The sequence below is a fragment of the Saccoglossus kowalevskii genome, chromosome 18 (genome assembly GCF_978046115.1).
Source record: "Saccoglossus kowalevskii chromosome 18, keSacKowa6.1, whole genome shotgun sequence".
Classification (NCBI taxonomy): Eukaryota; Metazoa; Hemichordata; class Enteropneusta; family Harrimaniidae; genus Saccoglossus; species Saccoglossus kowalevskii.
In genome coordinates, this window is record NC_140658.1 from 7,206,686 (window position 1) to 7,226,886 (window position 20,201).

A 20,201-nucleotide genomic window follows, 5' to 3' on the forward strand; every position below is an offset into this window, starting at 1 on the left:
TTTGATGTCGACTATTTCTTTCGTCGTTCACCCAGCTGCGAGAGATAATGGAGGGTGTTGTTTCACCAGTCACGATAATTGAAGTACTGAGAGCTAGGGCGATGATATGCCATGTACCCGGCGGTGTTTATTTTTGCAATGACAGCGTTGTCATGGAGCAACAAGAAATTTGAATCTGAAAATAATTGGCTCAAACACAATCACAAAAATTAAATACGTAAATGGGTGGCATATTGTCGATGAAAAATGTCTTAAAACAAACATATCGACAATATGCCATCCATTTATTTATTATCGTGTGCAGACATATACAAATATCATATGTTGGAGAAATGCTAACTAAACATCTCGTGACGTAATCTCGCGTATAAGTGTTCTGCTGAGATTCCCGATATATACTGAAAATACAAAGCTAATGACAGTGAATTACGATATATTGAAGGGGCAAGGGGGTAGTAGTTGGTAAATGTTACAGGAAATAAAAACGGCATTTTACGTTTTTACGTTTATGAAAGTTCCATTTACAGTAAAAAAAATGGGTGATTACACTTTAAGAGATAAAGCAAATTCCTAATTACAATATTTTTGATAATTTGTTTTTAAGAATACAAATTGGGAATTACGAATTACAACATTTAATTTGGAATATGCCTTATACGCTTACAAAAAATAGTATCTTTGTACAAATTACGGACGAAATAAATACACCTTGCCCATGTCTACGAATTTACGTTTTTTTTTATTTATTTAAATTACAATACTGCGAAAATAAAAACAATTGATTACACCTCACACCATTGCCGACCCTCATTGAACGCAAAGTATTCAACCCGAAAATGACATTTGGAGTCGGAAATTTGCTTCCAATTTCTCAATTTTCAGTTTCGCAGCAGTTCTATTCTGAAAAGTTCGACCACTTATCAATGTAAGCGTGAGAGAAGTAAACGGCGTTTTATGCTAATTAGTCAGAAGTGTAGAAAATAATATACTTACGCAGGGGCGGATACAGGATTTTTTTATGCGGGGGTCCAAACTTTAAAATCGCCAGACTAAGTTAATGATTTTTTTTATAATATACAAAAACTGAATACATTTTTCAACGGGGGGGTCCGGACCTCAAGAACCCCTCCTCCCCCTAGATCCGCCACTGTTACGTCACCGGCGGATCCAGAAATTCGATAAAAGGGGCGCGCTCCTATTGACGTAGCCAAAGGCAACGTCTGTGCAGTTATTGTTGTTGTTTTTTGCGGGGTAAAGGGGGGCTGGCGCGCCTCCCCCTAAATCCGCGTGTGACACCGTTCTACTTTGCTAAGACGCACAATAAATAACTAGCCCAAAGTACAGTTTTGCCGGGTGTGTTTGCATATGCTACGGATTGGTTACTCCCTATCACGTCAGATATTTTAACATTTTTTAAAAACTGTTTGTCCTGTGATTGGCATGCCTTATTACATTCCATCACTTCACATTTAATGTATTACTAAATACATTACATGATTAATTTGTTGGACCTTGTGATTTAAGTTATTGAGTTGCCAACTTCCTTTTTCATTCTCATCAAAATCACGCGCGTGTACACCTGTCTCAACGACCGGGTAGCCTCGAGGTCGTGTTATGTCAACAAATAAATATAAAATTTAACATTTTTATATTTAGAAAGTGAAAACAAATATTTATTTTTCATTTGACAATTTGTTGGAGCCCACTCCCTATGGTTTCTCGTTTATCCCATGCTCGGACGGAAGCTCATGAACTTTATTAATTTCGATCTCACCCATTCTTCAAATCGCAGTTAATATTAAACGTACAATATACAACGCTTAAACAAAAAGAAGCAATAGTTTTAAAAGAGAAATCCGTTACTATACCACTTGTTGATATCCAGCTTGACATAGCGTTATGAAATAAAAAAAAAGGTGCTTACATTTCACAATATTGTAAATTCGCAAGCCCGCTGAGTTAATTGTACGTACAATTAACTCAAAATCATTGCGAATGTACGTAGTTAAGATACTAGGATAGATAAATAGATACCTTAAATTAGTTAACGATACATGTTGATCTTTTTTTCCATATTTCTCAAATCACGAAAATCAATTACAGCGATTTTCATCGTCCAAAATAATAACCAACAGACTACGACTTTTTAGATTAAAATGGCATCCCATTCAATTATAATTAGATACGGTATTAAAACGTTGACAATACAACCGGGTAAGCCAATGCATACATATTAGTCATCATATAGAACGGTTGACTATTTTTGGGGAAATTAAGGATATACCCAAGAACTTTAGACACAAAACATGATACGAGTTCGGTTCACATACATGTCCCTTTTGAAATAAATGAACGAAAACTATTGAAATAGGCTCCCAGTTTTGAGAAAATTTCAAGAATTACGCAACATGTGACGTCAGTTTAGTCATGGCGCCAGTATGAAATCGCGCCATCTACCGGTATACCGTAGCAGTGCGTAGCCAGAAAGTCGTGACTTTCGGCTTCACTGACAAGTTTCTTTTAGTTATTACACGTTGCTATCATAGCTTACTTCAATAATTCTCAGTTAACCACATTTCGGGTCTAACAAAAACAGCCAAGTGACTGAATATTTAACACGATGTGAACGGGTGACGTTAGATTGTCGACAGTCATTTGTACCTAATATTAATCTGTTATTATTAATAAATATTGTGTATAAACGTTATAGGTTGAATAAATTGCGAACGCCGGGACAGGAAGTATGGAATATCGATAGGCACGACCGAGTCACGGGACTAAAGTCCCTCGCGTGAAACTGTTCGAATTTCCCATCAAACGCCTTTGGCGTTTGGATGTCTAGGAAACACAATTACATTAGACAGTTTAGGGTGACGTCAGCAAGTTTTCGATCTAACTTAAAAGGAAGTAGTCGTCGCGATATTTTTGTTGATAAATATTGATTTTCAAACAGTCCAATGCGATTTTCTAATGGGAATTGCAAATCATTTAACCCTTATGATGTTGATCAGAAAAGTTAGATATGGAGAATTCACAACGACTCATTCAAGACAGTGATATAATACATTGTGTCACCATGTTAATGAACACGTCCACTGCGCATATACGATAACATAGCAACAGACGGGGAGGTTTCATTTCGATCGATGATCAGAAAATTTGGGTTGTTTTATGTACAATTATAAATAAAACATCTTACGAAGAAATAGAAACTTTTCAATTGTACCATTCAAGTTCTGGGACCATGAACACACTGGGTGCGATGCTGGGGAGGGCGGGGTGGTAATCTTCAGCTTTCAAGTTGGGCTATGGTTGATAAAGTAAACTCAATGCCTACTGTACCTACACCATCAAATGTTAAAAACAAGCTTAAACATATCGACAACGTGCCACCCATTTAATTATCATCGTGTTGAGACATATACAAATATGTCAGAGAAATGCCAACTAAACATCTCGTGACATAATCTCTGAGTATAAGTGTTCCTTCGGTTAAAGTGTCGTTTCTGTCGAGAACAACGAGATTGACCGGGCCACCGAACATTAGTCGTGTTAAACTTCAATGCACAATACTGAAATTACGTCCGATTGCAAAATTCATTGGTTAACTAGACACTGATAAGTAATCGTTTGCGCCTTTCTCGACGCTTTACATGTCTTAATGTTTTTACACAATTAAGAAATTAAAAGTGCAAACTAGTTTTTGTTGCTTTTTTTTTTTTTTGCGATCACTTTCCATTTTTGCACTATTTCGCGTTTTTTAACGAAACGCATGTTCGAATTTTGTGTAAAAAAAACCATGTATTTTACAAGCGTTGTATACGTCGTGTATTTGTCTCATATCGATGTTGCGGAACGACTGTATCGTAAAGCCATTTGTATCTATCTTCCAGCCAAAAACCAAAGTCGGTGTTTAAGTGGGTTATGTTACAATCATTCAGTGGCTCATCTAGGGGGTTCTGAACAAATTAAATAAATAATAACTACAAGTTGCAAGTTACTGTAAATGAAAAGCCAGCCCGACCAGCGGTATCTCTGCTGTGCTATTAAAGTATTTGTTTTGCCCGACCCCCCCCCTCAGGAATAATAAATGATCATTCCCTTAATATCCCTTAATATGTAACTGTACTTCAACAAACGCGTATATCGGGTGGAATTCAAACACTTTTCACAAGTCGGACATATGAGCGTGGGTAATTTATACCCACATTTATACTAGAGAGCAGCAACAAATTTACTCTCACGGTGATGGAAGCACTACGATGTTGGCAGACAAATTGTGTAAGCTCCCCACCATTAATACATTGGAAATTCAACAGCTTCTGATGATTGAGTTATACAAAAAGTGTCCCTATTTACGTTCGCATCAATTGTCGCACCATTAGTAATACAAATCAAGTCTCTCTCGTGTGTCGTTACGTACATCGACGTAAACAAATGCCCCTAAGTCGAGGCATAGTCGAGGATGCCCGAAAAAAGAAGGCCACTTTAGGATCTTTCAATTATAAAGTTCTTGGTAGTTGGTCCCATGGAAAATTGAGCATTCGCTTTTGTATCCGGCCAACACACGGCAAGGTCAAATGGGATAAGATACTTATTAGAGAAGCCCGGCGATGAACCAACATTTGGAAAGAAAGTCATTGACTATTGACGAAAAATATCGATGAAAATTATAGGAAAGGAGCGAGGAAATACATTTCAAAAACATATTTTGCATGAAGGGGGAGTTATAAAGGTAATAAAGATAACAATTAATTTCAGAAAATTTTTTCCCTGATATTGCATCTTGATAATTTTAATCAAGCGCCGCGCCCTGTTCGATATGTGACTCATAGCGACGTACACAACGCGTGTAAAATACTATCAGTGCATTGTTTGTTTACATGAAATTTGAACACGCACTGTGCGACTACCACCGCATTTTAACCGAATATAGAGTTACGGGCAATCTAGTTCATTTGTTGTTGTTTAAAAAACATCCCCAATATCGTAATTTTTGAACATGCGGTAAGCGTGTTTGTTTCAACTTTTTGCTTTAGTCGCTGGACGCGTTTGTGTAGTTAAATAAACAATTATTTATTGAAATATATCTTATGGTATGGCTTTCTTTCCAGATTGCCGATGCCTGCCTGAGATATCTTACATGGCCTTAAAATCCGTTCACAGGGGTCGCCGAGAACTGCGAACTTTCCAGATTGAAAGGACGCCACCACACGACGGCATGATTGGAGATAACAAATAATAAACAAACAATGTGTAAACGTTCCTTGTGGTTGAAAATTAACACAGTTGTGTTTCGCAAAATACAGCCGCGCTGACCAAAAAGGACCCGGAAAGTGTAGTATTGCTATTCATTTATTTGGTTGGGGTGCATTTATTTCACAAATATACGCAACAGTGTCGTTACGTACCGGGAAACTCCGTTTTGACGTCATCGCTTTTTGTGGTGTTTCCCCACGAGTGTGTTCAAGGAAATACAACGGGACCAGACAAGCTTGTAGTTATTAGCCCAAATTATTCCAATTTCTGTGAAGATTGTAATTCGATTTGAACAAGATGTCGACATTATGGATGGGAGATGTAAGTGTACAATTTATTTCCTATATTTCATGTTTATCTCCTACAACATTGTAAATACGAAAATGTTTTGTTGCTTGCAGTTTTAAATTTAGCTACTATTTAATCTGTTCTCGTTCTGACCATGAAGCTCCATGTTCTGACAATGTGTTAATCTAGCTCCATGGTGTTAATGACGTCCACAAATAAATGCAATATATCTGTCTGTTTGTGTGGATATAAAAAGCAATTCTACATAACAAAACACAATATGCTTAGCAATATGGCTGACTTCTAAAATTGCTGTTTTAATGCCTGCAAGAACATGCTCTATAACAATAAATACGATAATGTATAATATTTTTATTATAATAAATTGAAATGAGTTGATTCTATTCGAAATACAATGGGATCATTATCAAAGGAATCTACCACACTCATTGTGTCGCAGGTGTGAAATGTGTTATTACAATTTCAACCCCATAGGCTGCAGTATGTGATCTGTGATCTCTGAGAATCCATGCTTATCGGAACATTGCCCTGGATTCAAGGGTGTTATTCACATTTGATCGCTGGCTGCACACTCAAACACCTAAGCCAGAGTTTAAATGTAAATAACGATTCACAATCTATTTATTCCAACACATTCTTTCCATAAGTCTATTCGTCCTAATTCATTTCCAAAACAATTTCGTCCCATTGCCTTTGGTCATCCTTATCATCGTCTGCAGGTTGATGTCAATTTCCATGTTTGTGTGAAAAGAGTTACGGTAGGACGTGCATATTTGTGCTAGGCCTTGTTTACATGTTGTTTTTTTCTTCAAAATATTCAGTTGGACTCGTATATGGATGAAGCGTTTATCACTCAAGCATTTTTGAGTTGTGGTGAAAGTGACATTAAAGTCAAAATTATCCGAGACAAATTCACAGGGTAAGAACAGTATACTTTATTTTGACAATTGAATTAATTATCTTTCAAAATGAACAGTGTTCTTCTAAGGTAAACAGCCTAAGAACACTGGAAAGTAAAGTTGTAGTGTTCTCCCCAAAGCATTTTAGGGTAGCCGAGCCGCTATACTCTGAGAGATTGCCCACAAAGCTGATGGGTTGACCACAACGCTGAAGAAATCCCACCAAGTTTTATTGTGAATCTATTTTGCACATTTACTATTTCCCTTGTTCAGTAATTAACATGTTAAACATAACAAAAACACAGAATTTGCACTTGCTAGCAGTCTGAAAGGAAGTGTGACGCTTGGTTTCTGTTGCGTTCTAATGTAAAATACAGATAAACATGATCAGTGTTCTCCCCAGAAAAATGTATCAGAGTGGCGGCTAATTTGCATATAATTTACATATCATTAGCATTTGTCTGAAGATAAAGAAAACAATAATGACAGGCTTGCATGGATGAAAATGTGTCTTTATTTTTTAACAAATTTATGTAGAAGATTAAATGAATCTGCTGCTGTGTGATTTCTATGTAATGTTGATTCTTCGGACTTTCATGGAAGCCCAGTGATCTGCAGCTTTTGAGAACGCCGTGATTTTCTTTGCTTCCCACTTCTATTAAATGACATGGCCTTCTTGTGCATCTCCGAGTGTGCGTGTTTATCGATAGCATATTTCGTAATAGTTATACATGGCATAGAATTCCATACCAAAGAACTATTTCTGGATGTTTTTAAGTTGAATTTTCCACATATGTGTCACAGCATTCCTAAAAGATAAGAAATAGGAGCGAATCAATACTTGTATTTAAAAAATATCGTCACGATCAACACGAAAATAAACAAATTGCCGCCATTTTGAAAAGTCGCTAAACTTAAAAATTGCCACGATAAACTTTACCCAACTATTTCAAAACACAATACTAGTATTAGTTACTTTGATAAATCGTAGCCAACAATTTTTGAACTTCCAGAAAGAAGGTCGTTTCCAAAAAAATGTTTCGACGATCGGCAAAAAATGAAGCCATACAAAAATTTACTAAACTAGGTCAAAACTCGCTTCCAAGTAAAACGCTACAAATAAATACTTTTTTTACCTTTGCCATCGGATGTTTCTCTCAGCCACGTATATTTTGTTGTCCATTGTGCATCAAATCTAGAGTTTATTTTTTTGCACTTTTTGTTGTAACATCATCTTGGACACGTTTAGTACCACTGCCGACAGGGGTACCGGTGACCGCGTTGCTGGTGGGTTTATCACTCGCAACCAGGGGCCCAGCAGGGCGTTCTACGCGGAACCACAACGTAATATTTCTGCTGTTTGACATCGTTGCTTCTTCCAGCCAAATATGCTACTGAGAAAATACTCGCTATTACCCCAATTAAATAGGGCGAAAGTGTTTATTGTCGAAGTACGAAGCTGTATTAGTCCATTGTCTTTGCGTAATCACTGACATGTTTCCATTCACACCTGATTTGGCTCACAGTACCGGACGCTGATGACGCTGACTAACAGATTCGCACGTGTATTAACAAGCTAAAAGAAAGAGTAACAGGAAATGCCACAGAGTAGCGGGCAATCTCTCAGAGTAGCGGCATAAATAATGGAGTAGCGGCCCCGCTACGCTAAAACGCTTTGGGGAGAACACTGCATGATGTACTAGATTTGAATTATCAGAAAAAAACATGTCAAGTTCGGCCAACTGAGACTGCCTGAAGTGATGTAAATGAGAAGTAATTCACAGTCATTGAATGATCAATCTATCATCATTTTTAAATTAGCTTTGACGTAAAATATATACCCGAGTGAAATGACTACATCCGTGACTGACCACCATCGGTGACCATGCCGTGGAAGACCAGACACAACGAAAGAAGTTTATGCGTATATCAAACCTCTGTCAACAGAGACGCATTTTCTTAATCGACTATTTATTTCCTTACTGATTAAGTCCAGGGGCACAGTTTTATTGTTTAGCTAGCACAGTTAACCTCGATTTTGAGCAGAAAAATAAATAAGAGACTTCGACTGAGAAGAGTAGTTCCTAACCATGGTTTTTTACTGCGAGTTATGACATGTGTTATGCAAATTACCAGCGCATGCAGGAAGCTATTAAGGAAGCAGTAGAACAAAGGATTGAGAGAAGGGGGTCAAATTATGGTAGTTCTCGAGATAAGAATTGTATTATAATTGTGAACGATTAACAATTTGGCAATATATCCCGTTTTAATTAGCTAAATGTGTTTCACTGTATATAGTAAATCTTGTTAAATTATGTTAAATAGTATGCAAATTATCCACAACCCTGAGAAAATTTTCTGGGGAGAACACTGAGTTGAATGTACTTGTACCAATATAGACCTAATTACACTTTCCTTTACAGCAACCAAATATAGACAATGTAGCTTGATAATTTCCATAATTTTTGTTGTAAAGTCCTATCCCAGTTGATCTTGCTTTTCTTTATTTAGCCCCAAACTATTTTCCATATAGCCACATACCATTCTTCATTCACAACTTAATTATCCATTCTTGATTTACATTTTGGCTTTATTAATTAATCTCTGTGTAAAGGGTCTGGGATTCATTGCAACATTGTCAATGCTAATTATTATTTTGAAAGCCAAGCACAAATTCTTGCACAAGGACTTGAATATTTCTAAATTTTTTTTTTATAATTTACTCACATAAGTTATATATAGCATATTTTGTGAACGAAAAATAGGGATCAATCTATTTCTTTTGGAGAAAATATAAATAGTCCTACAGTCTCATTCACATCGGAAGTCATGTGGGCTCAAACAGAAAATACTAAATTGATCTCTATTTTTCCCGCACAAAACTATTGTTAAATTAGCTGAAATTGCTATATATCACCATTTGAGTGAATTTTAGGTATTTCATATCGTATGTGAATCAAATGCAAATCAGACGTGAATCGAACTGAACGCTGTATATTAGCATCATACTGTGTAAATACAGCATGATCATTAATCAGTCATTTTAATGGTATGTTCGAAATTGTGATTTTGGGCCAGATCTAGGTGCAGCTTTCACAATAGAATATAATGTCCAAAACAAGAGTGATAAGTAGAGTGAAAAATAAGAAATTTTATACTCAAAAGCAAAAACTATAGATGGTTTTAATCAGATTCATTGGGATGTGACAACTGTCTGCCATCAAAACAAGTAAATATTGGTTTTATTGCTGTCCTAACAACATTTGATTCACTGATGATCTTGCTTGCACTCGACCAAAACACTGTTTCTGAGCCATTGCAAATTTAGCCTGCCACTATGTTCATTAGTTGCATGTATAAGTTGAGGTGACATATCTCCACAAAATCCACTGATACCCAAGTGAAATATTTAATGCTACAAAAAGTGTTTTTTTTCTTATCTTAATTACTGTAAAATACTTTATTTTAGCTGGAATTAATTTTCGCTGAAAGACTTTGGCTGTTTTGTATGGAATTTATTTTCACTGATTTTTGACGAGTTGAATGTAAAGTATAGGGAAAAAGGTATATTCGCTGGATTTTATTTTCACTGAATCATTCCTTAAGCAAAGATTTATTCTAAACGAAAATAAAGTATTTTACAGTATGTGAATTTATCACTAAGAATTTGTATTTCATCTTAAATAACACCTTATACATTGTACATGTATCAGAAATATTTCTCAGTTTGGCAAATTTCACTCAGAAACTTCACTAAGAAGATTTTGCGAAAATAAGGCTTAGAGGTAACACTGGTAGTGTTCACTGGTAATTTTACCCCCACCCAATGATTCCATTTTGAGGTGATATGATATTAATACAACTTACTAGTATTTAATTTGTTGTTTCAGTGAACCAAGGGGATATTGTTTTGTAGATTTTGATAATGAACACAGTGCACAGAGAGCTCTCACCAAACTGAATGGTCAGACTATTGCTGGCACTAATCCTGTAAGTATAATGGTCCTAATAAGTATTATGTATTAATAGTAAACAGACTAATTTCAGAAAATATATATAATTTATATATGTAAATTTTGGCATGTCATTGTTCTATAACATTTGGAATTTGTTGTATATATTTTGCAGCCCAGAAGATTCAAACTTAATGTTGCTGCTCATGGATCAAGTTATCACTCGTAAGTTACTATTGCATGCAGAATTTGATTGCCCTTTTCACTACTAATATGTAACAGGCAATGCCTGGTGAGCAAGTGCAGCAGGGTAGTTTAATGATTTACTAAAACTGATGTAATGATAGAAGGTCAAAGCGTGTGAATTGTAGTGTGAGTTGAGCAGAATTGAAGATGGTGCTATGCTTGATTCATATGTCACCGCTGATCAAAATGACCCAAAAAACTATTGAACTATTTTCAGTCCGTTGCCAGAAAACAATTGGCTTATCATTGAACAACATTCTGAAGATGCTTTATCATGAATGAGCTGTCTTACTTCCCATAACAAACAAAATGGCGTCACTATTGCTGCTATCATCAACCCCATCCACTAATTCCCATCCATTGCTATTTTAATGCCTCATTCACTGCTGTGATAATGTTCTATCCACTGCAATAATTAATCCTATCCACTGCTGTGGTAATGCCCTATCCACTGCTATCATCAACCCCATCCACTTTTTTTGTAATGTCCCATGTAACTGTAGTTCCCTTTCTGAAGGATGTGGTGGCCTTGAAAAGGGCTGTTTGATTTGTGTTTGCACAGTATATGCAAATGTTAATGTACTTCCACTTTGAAATGCGTTCCATGTAGTACCAAAAACCTGCCGTAAATTCGGTTAATACCGGTAATATTTGACCAACACTTAAGTTTACATGTATTTACAATTGACGTCCTTCCCCATGCATTTTGTGTCCTCAAATGTCAATCTAGTCAAGTACTATAGAGGACTGTCATTGACAATGACTTACAATGTAGTGTACTTTGTTTTTCATGCAAATTTATTTTGGTGTGTAATTTACATAGATTTTTCTTTGTTTTACCACAGGTACAATCAGTAAGTTCCATCCTGATAAAGTTAGGTTATACTTTGTTTTTATTCATATGGCCCAGCATTCACTGACTCGCATACTCACATATTGCTATATTTAATATATTTTTACACATAATAGCAGGGTTAGAGAATGTATACACTCTGGAAAACTGATTGTCCTCATGATAATATAGTTGTACATTAAATATGTTGCATTTAACCAACAGAACCTTTGAGAGCCAGATATTGCAAAGAATTTCACATTTTGTAAAATTTTCATTAAATTTCATGACTATACAGTTTTTAATCAAAGGTTTGTCAATTTTTATCAACATTTCATGTTTGGAGGAGCAGACTACCGGTATACAAATGTCAGACCAGGAGAACATCTTTTTATTTTACCATACCAACATTTTGATACACGTATTTTCAAGACAAACATATATCGTATTTATCCGGGTATAAGCCCAGGGTCCTGAACATGGAAAATTGCCAGAAAGAAGGGGTGGGCGTTTGCCAGGAGATCCCCGGCAAAAAAACGAAAATTCGCGAAAATTGACAACACGCAGTTCGAACTGCGACAGGGAATAGAATGACAAATGAAAACATGCAATGGAAATAAATGACGAATATGCAGCACTAGAAGTAAAACAAAAATAATGTATTGCTTATAATGTGACAAATAAACCAGAAATAATAAAAATCGACAGTGAGGAATCATTTGAATTGGGATTTTCCCGCCAACAAACGCGCCCAATACGCGTGAACTCAAAATGAATAAAAATGTTAGGGGTTAAACTGCGTAAAATGATTTCCGGTCTCGACAAATTACAAATCAACCGTCATACAAGATCAATTATAATTTACACAGTAAAAATTATAAAAATTCATAGCTGTTTGATAAAACTTCTCAGATCTTTATTTGTAAGTTCATTGCCATCTTCGTCAAACTCAAAACCCTCAAATGTCCAAGTCAGCGTCACTGTAGCCGTCGAACAAAATCCCTACAACTTATTCCTGAAGTTCGTCGATATCGTTCCACACAATTTGGACTTAGCACTTTTAATCCACAGATTTCGCAGTCTGTCAGCTTGGCACTTTTCATTCATGTCTAATCATAATAAAGAGACGAGAAAATGGGGTCGCTCTGCTGCGATGGCACACGATGCTTTTGTTTACAGTCTAGCAATCATCTTTGACCTTTATGCATCTGCTTTACTGATTGGCTAAGAATGACATCTAGTATTTCATCAAAAAGGTCAAATCGTGACATTGCTTTCTAATCAGACTCGACACTTATTAATCTCGGTGAAAGTTATCATTCAGCAAGTTCCGGCGGTTGGAATGTCTCATTATATGGATATCATGGTGGACTTGGAAGTTTTTTTTTTTATCCAACAACAGAAGAATAGTTTTCATGACTGAAATGCAATAGCGGTGATAAAAGATGGTAAAAAAGTTGGCAGTCTTCGGCGTGACATTGCAAAATTGCTGGCCCCGGTTATGGATTTGCAAGCTGCTACAAAATATTTATAAAGCCAAAATAACGTGATTTCAACCATTCTCCCAGGTACGGGTTGCTACAATATTGCAACATTGGTTTCATTGTCGACGACGCTAAAGCCGAACGAGTGCGACACTTGCTTAGCGGCTCTCCTTAATGATTTGTTTGAATCGTTTCTAAGGAAGCACAAACCAAACGGCCGGCCCTTTTTAGGGTCACGACATATTTCAAAAAGAGAACTATCGTTTCTGCTTTAATATTTATTTTTATAGACTTGCTGACTGTTATGATTCTGAAAAAAAATCAGCGGTGAACGCACTGCCCTGACAGCAGAAAGCTGTCACAGCTATTTTGCGTTCACCCCTTGTTTTACGCAATTAACAATTTTTATAAGTATCACGACAGTCTTCAAGAAAGTCAACTGTTAATACAACCACAGTCAACGAATAGAAAATAAATTTTTTGTTTTGTGTAGAAAAAGACCTCCTGGGCATGTGCCCGGATATGACCTCAACGTCTTTATTGTGTCAAAAGTGGGGGGTGGGCGTTTGTCCAGGCATGGGCTCTTACCCGGTTAAGTACGGTAATAGAGGTTGAACTACTGTGAAATACTTTATTTTAGCTGAAATAAATTTTCGCTGAAAAGACTTTTTTGGTGTTTAATTTCACTGATTTTTGATGTTTTAAATGTAAAACATGGAAAATAAGGTATATTCGTTGGATTTTATTTTCACTGAGTGATTCTGACAAGTGAAAATTAAGTATTTTATTTCTGCTATGCATATCAAATATCAAAGTAATGTACCTGGTGCTTTTTTCTTGTTATTCAAACAAGTTGTAAAAATTCATTAATATTTGTAAATATTATAAATAATAAGATGAAATATATTTTCCATAATTAAAAGTCGTTATCGGTAATATGGTCATCCTGCTGGTCTTTGAAGACGTTGCAATGAAATTGGTCGTAAATTGACATTCATCAATTTATTGTGTACACCACTTCTCCAAACGCCACCAGTTGAATTGCTTCAATATAATGATATGTTGGAAACGATTTGCATGTGGCCTTGGTTTTGACTAAACTGTTAGCTTGCTTGCACCGACTGACTTGCTTGTCATGAATTTCATACATTGTACCCATGTCAGGTGACATACAGTACGTTTGCAGTATGGAATATTGTTATAAAATTTCTTGCTGAATATACAATATTCTCAACGCATCAACAATTAAATGTCAATAAAAATAGATTGTTTTACAGTATTTTGTGAATATATTGTCTTTTGCTATACGTTCACTGGGTCATGTGAAAAAAAAAATTATTGGGTCAAATATTGAATTTTTGAGAAGAAAATTGAAAACATAACCTATTTAATTATAAGAATTCTTTATCAATCAATCCTCTTTGAAAGGTAAATTTTTAATATCAGACAAAAGTCACACCAAACAAATGGAATTGCCAAGTCTTGGTAGCAGCCAACAGGTTATTTCAAATCCCAGCATGTTTGGAAACTTTCTTGGAGCATTTTAACTCTTTATTTTCTATTTCAGGCTAGAGTACAATTTATATGTCGGTGAACTCACCCCAGAAGTAAATGATTACACTTTGCACGAGTTCTTTGCAAGACGTTACTATACCTGCAAGACTGCAAAAGGTAAGTGGTTTTAAAATTGTGGAAACTTAAATCCCAATTCTGGCTACCGTGCTATAAGTTGTTTTACTATTTCAGAATCTTATGGCATTCGTAAAGGCATTTCTATAAAGTAATTGATCCTGTAACTCGTAGGACACAATAACATTTGAATATAGTAGCACCAACCATGTGCCAAATCATTATTTATGTAATGATTAAAACCTAGTAAGGGAAGAGAAAATCTGTAACAGTTACTTGTTAATTCCTGTCAGTCATTAATTCATATTACCGTATTTGCTTTATTAGAAGTCCATCCCCAATAAAAGTGTGTATAAACCCAAATCACATTTGCTGTATACTGAATCTTTAAAAATTACTTATTTTGTCAATAGAAACAAGTCTGTAATTTACACAAGCATTTGTGCTATTAATAGAACAAATATGGTAACAGAAATGTGAAACAAGCTTCTTTTTGTTAGATATTTATATGCATTCTTTATGTTACTAGTATTAGGCACTTTCTGTATTAGCCACTCCATATTTCTGCCTATTTGCCTTGGTGAAGGCTTTTATTTATGTGCTGTACTGTCAACCACCTCGCAAGAGCCAAATATTCTTGGGTTTCATAAGTGCAAAAATGCTCTTGTTCTTGCTCCACTACATTGGTTGCACCACTCTGTGTTTGATAAGGTTTCAACCTTTTCATCACCAGACTTTCTCATCCAAATTTTTCTGCATTTTTTTCTTGTATGCTTCAATATTTCTGGAAATGATCTCTAATTTCCGAGCCAACAGACGAAATTTTAGTAAATTTTCATTTTTTAATCAACAAATTTGGCTATTTTTGTCCCACAAATCTTCTGAGAAAAATGCAGACTATTATCGGTACCGGTATTATTTTTGTAAATTTGTGATGAAAAGGGGGAACAGGTGGTAAAAAGGTTAAATACATTGTTTTTGAAAATTGCATCCATTTGTCTTTCGCAAAAGTCATTTTAAAACAGTTTTAGCATAGTCTTTCCTTTGTAACCCTAACACTCCTTTCCACTTCAGTTGTACTCGACACCTATGGTGTCTCGCGGGGATTTGGTTTCGTCAGATTCTATGGTAAAGAAGACCAAGAAAGAGCACTCCAAGAAATGAACAACGTAACTGGTCTTGGAGGCAAACCAATCAGAGTAGCAATAGCACCAACAAAAAGGTAAAGTCATATTGCCATCACTATTGCTATATAGATTAATATAAATAAATACAGATCACAATATTTTGGTTGTCACCTGCCCACGTGCGGGAATCGAGTCCCAAGCGGTAATAACAACGCATGCTAAAAACGCAAAGGCTCAAGTGTAAACACTTGTTTGTAAACAATGACACGCTGAGCCATTTGACGCAAGCGCAGGTGACGACACCCCCGCTTTAATTACCTGTATGGCCTGACTTATGATTGGTAAATATTGAACCTTTGAGCATTGTATTTTTTCTCACTAAAATGTTGGTGATTCAATTTTCAAATTTTATGTATTTATTTTATGATTAAATTGGCAAAGTATAAATTTTTGCTAGATACAAATTCTGAATCGCTTTAAAGATCTAGACTTTTCATATATATAGAATTTTGTAACACATTTACAACTTCTATATGTATATAACAAATGTACAACTGCTAACTGTAGGCCACAGAACATGAAATATGAGTAGTTTTGATTAAAATGGAAACAACTGACTAATGTCAGGAAATGGTACAAAACATGTTTTAAAAACAAATCTGTAGAAAAAAAAGGTGCTGTGTGACACACGCTATACTGAAGGTATGGTAGTAAGAAATGTGATGTTTAGTTGAATCTTAATTATCATATACCTCATATGGCCTTGCAACACTATCATATCAGGGCTATAATTTCCTGTATCACGCCTGGCCCCAGCGCACCTGCCTTTCAATCAATCTAAACAAAACACATCATTCTAAATTACGTCGTGTGTTTGAGGTCATACCGTGGTAAAATTGTAATTACACAAATAAGGTATATGATTAAACCCTTATGGACTGGATACAGCTTTTGCTGCCTTTGGTCGTACGGCTTATACGCTCTCACAAACTTGGGTGCTCTCACCACACTACCTTGGGCTGCAAAAGCCATATCCAGTCCGTAAAGAATATTATCTTATCATCTTTTTCATTTTGAATAATTGCAGACGTCCTGGCCCTGCTCAAGGGAAAACTTCTTATGACCAATACTATCAGCAATATCACCAACAATATCAGAATTATTACCGTGCCGCATGGGATAACTACAACGAATCTAATCGTCAAAATCAGACTCAGCAACAACAAACATCTCAAGAGCGAGAACTGGCACCAGCGGGCACACACAGTTATGATAGACAAGTACATTACCAACATGACGGCAATACATGGGGGGTAAGTGTGTTATGTTTCAGCCATTGAATTATCATATGTTTAACCATGCTTCAATGTGAGGTTACCATGGAAAAGACTCAAATTGGCATCAATTTTGAAAGACAAATAAAACACTTGTGTGGACTGACATGCTGACCACACAAGCTGATTTTGATCTGTCATGTCTCATACATACAGGCAATACATTCTTACAAAACGTGTATGCAAATTAGATAGTGTTATAAAACTGTGCTCAAAGTTTTACTGCGGGTAAAACTTGGTTTACCTGATCAAAAAATATTTGTTTATGCCGATAATCGACTTAAATCTATGAACTAAACTGTTTGGCTATTTGCAAGAAATTTGTGAATTACAATCAAAAGCTTCAAAGTAAATTTGCCAACAATGCAATTTTCAAAGTATCGGGGGTAATACTGCATGCAATATTGTCTACTGAGAGACTGACACTTATGGGTAGGATGCTATTTTTATTCTATTTTCATGTTCCCCTACCTCTACACATTTCAAATTCACATTGATGTTAAATACTCTTTTTGTTCTTGTTTCCATAGTATTACAGAGAGGAGGATGTGGAAGGTGAGATTATATTCATGTTGTCTACTTGGAACAAGATTTGTTTTGATGTGGGTCATTCACTCAACATTGCATGTTTTTTTTTTTTAAAGTGGTAGTTGATGAGTTATTGTCATCAGTGGTTGACCATTAGGAAGCCTGGGGTCGATTTGTAAAAAATAAAAAAATCTGTGCAAGATCTTGAAAATTTTACACTAAAAACTCTCACACGGTTTTAAATTGCCAATTCCTTAATCAGAAAGAAATGTGATCTCAGTCAAAATTACATATTTTATGAGATTTAAGTGAGTTCGTGACTGAACTATAAGGAAGCTATTTGTAATGTCTATTTTAAATCAAGCTGTTATCAAAATCTTTCTAATTTTTGTACAAACTTGATAGACAACTTCTTTATCAGGTGGACAACTATCATCTAAAACTTAGTTGTCCCACTAGACAAACCAGTTAATTGTAACATATCAAGTGCTATGAATGGATTATGTTATCTCTTAACAAGAGTTTGACTTGCACAGTTTGTACATCAAAATGACTTGTACTCGTAATTAGTTTGCAGATATATTTATTTTTTGTGTACATGCAGTTATAGTAATGGTTATAAATCCTTTGATTTGCAGACCCTGAAATAACTGTAGATGTTGAGAAAGCCAATGCTGAATTCATAGTTAAAAATGATGAACTTTTTGAAGCGGTGGAAGGTTCAAGATGGCAGCCATTGGATACAGTCACACCGGATGCACTCAGTCTAATGGTGATTTCATGACTTATGTACAAATAACAGATCAAATACATTTCTGTTGAATATTCTTTACAAATATCATTTCCGTAAATGATTTTCCCAGATTTCGTTCTCTACATATGTTTGTCAGTGTGCCTTTACGAATACACAGCCATCATTTCATTTGATTTTCCTATAGACATGTATGTACAATTTTTCTAATCGTTTTCAGTGCATGGTATTTTCTGTCCAAATAATTACCATATATCTGTAGCTCACAATCAATCTTGCAATCTACTAATATATGTGTCTTTAGAACATTTAGAATATAAGAATACGAATTCTTATTAAAAAAAAAAACTGTTGACACATTACTCTTTTTTTCAATCCCTGAATTTTATTGTAAACTACAAAAAACAAAATATTCTTAAGAAATTCGTTTGCAACCAGCTTTTCTATTGGTTTGTCAGTGACCTTCCCCCTACTTTCCCCCTCCTAATATGGTAATGATGTATTCCTTATATGGTATTTAGAAGAGAGTAGCTTGTTCAGTTTTGCAGGTTGCTGTATCTAGTTTTAATGTCAATACTGGTCCACTGTCTTAAGTCCAGTCGTTGGTTGTCTAACATTTTTGAGGGACCACCAAAATTATAGATTTATGTTTTTTTTGGTCAGTGTCGAACCATGTTTATCAATTCTTACCTGTCACCAGTTGTATAGCAGATTTAAATATTTATATAGCTGATTCATCAACTCAAATTTGCTGGTTGCTGTGGTGCGTATTTTTTTTTTCTTTTAAGCTAGATCCACCTATCCATTTGTGGGTAATTGTAAGGTTCAAACCTACGAGAAAGTCTGAAATTGTCTTTCGGGTCAAGTTTGGGATTACACAAAGACGTTTAGAATTTTTGGAAATTTTTGTTCTGTGTTTACTATAATTCTTTTTATTTGTTTTAGAACTCTACCCAATTGGACATGTTTGATGATGAGTAGTTAAATATGCAAAATATGCTGTGTTTGTTGAGAGTAGCGTGTACTGGTGACGTAACTAAAAGAAAGATCTGATATATGCAGTTATTTTAGGCCACATTATTACTTTTTCATTTGTTTATGCCATATATGGACTTTTTAGACAATATTTTCTCAGTTCAATTGGTTTGTAAGTATAACTGGTATTAAAGAGATTGATAGAATAACATGTGTTTATGTGTATAATGTACTTGTATCAAATTGTTGCAAGTTGGAAATAAGTTACAGTAGATATCATTCACAGACTTGAAGTTGCATATGGAGGGTTAATTATTCACTGGGTTTTAATTTTGCTTATTTCGCTGACTCAAAAAAAGGAGCCAAATTGAAACCCAGTGAATATGTAAAATTCAGCATAGAACACATTATCTAAATGATAAAACCGTGAATTTAAAACCAACTGAATATGCCTGAATTGCTAAATCAGCGAAATTTAAACCCAGTGAAAATTAGTAATTTTTCTGACAGAAACCAAAAGCTCACTTTCGTCTGATCATTAAGCTAGCCAGATCGATAGCCTGCCTGGCTAAACTTTCTTATCACCGAAAGAAAGATTTATTCCTGTTCATCCTTGTACATAGTATTGTTAGATATATCTAACTTAGACGAGAGGTGGGTTATTCCACCAATGATCCAGTCTATACCCAGACTTTTTATAATTGATTCACCCCTACTGTTGCATGGCTTTGCCAAGCATGATGGGTAAAACTTATTTAAACTAGTTCTGAAACTTTATGACTTTGTCACAAGCTAAAATGTCATAAAATAGTCTTCCATCTTTGTTTTTAGTTGTGGACAGTATTATGTCCATTTAATTGGAAGTCATTAGAATA

General features: G+C 35.3%; 1 protein-coding gene across 1 annotated transcript; it reads left to right on the forward strand.

Moving 5' to 3' along the window:
- The first annotated feature begins 5,249 nt into the window (after positions 1-5,249).
- Positions 5,250-19,535, forward strand: LOC100373315 (tRNA selenocysteine 1-associated protein 1-like). The gene is made up of 10 exons (XM_085492686.1): positions 5,250-5,580; positions 6,390-6,487; positions 10,358-10,457; positions 10,596-10,645; positions 14,550-14,653; positions 15,686-15,833; positions 16,826-17,051; positions 17,603-17,627; positions 18,239-18,372; positions 19,297-19,535. Exons 1-10 carry the CDS (start codon positions 5,557-5,559, stop codon positions 19,330-19,332), a joined length of 945 nt encoding a protein of 314 aa, XP_085348812.1. The 5' UTR covers positions 5,250-5,556; the 3' UTR covers positions 19,333-19,535.
- Positions 19,536-20,201: the final 666 nt, after the last annotated feature.

What these genes read in the sequence shown, in the direction of transcription:
- LOC100373315 (XM_085492686.1), top strand. Translation starts at nt 5,557, where the DNA reads ATGTCGACATTATGGATGGGAGAT. An exon ending in ATGACGGCAATACATGGGGG is followed by an intron (nt 17,052 to 17,602) that starts GTAAGTGTGTTA and finishes TTGTTTCCATAG; the next exon opens with TATTACAGAGAGGAGGATGT. An exon ending in CGGATGCACTCAGTCTAATG is followed by an intron (nt 18,373 to 19,296) that starts GTGATTTCATGA and finishes TATTTGTTTTAG; the next exon opens with AACTCTACCCAATTGGACAT.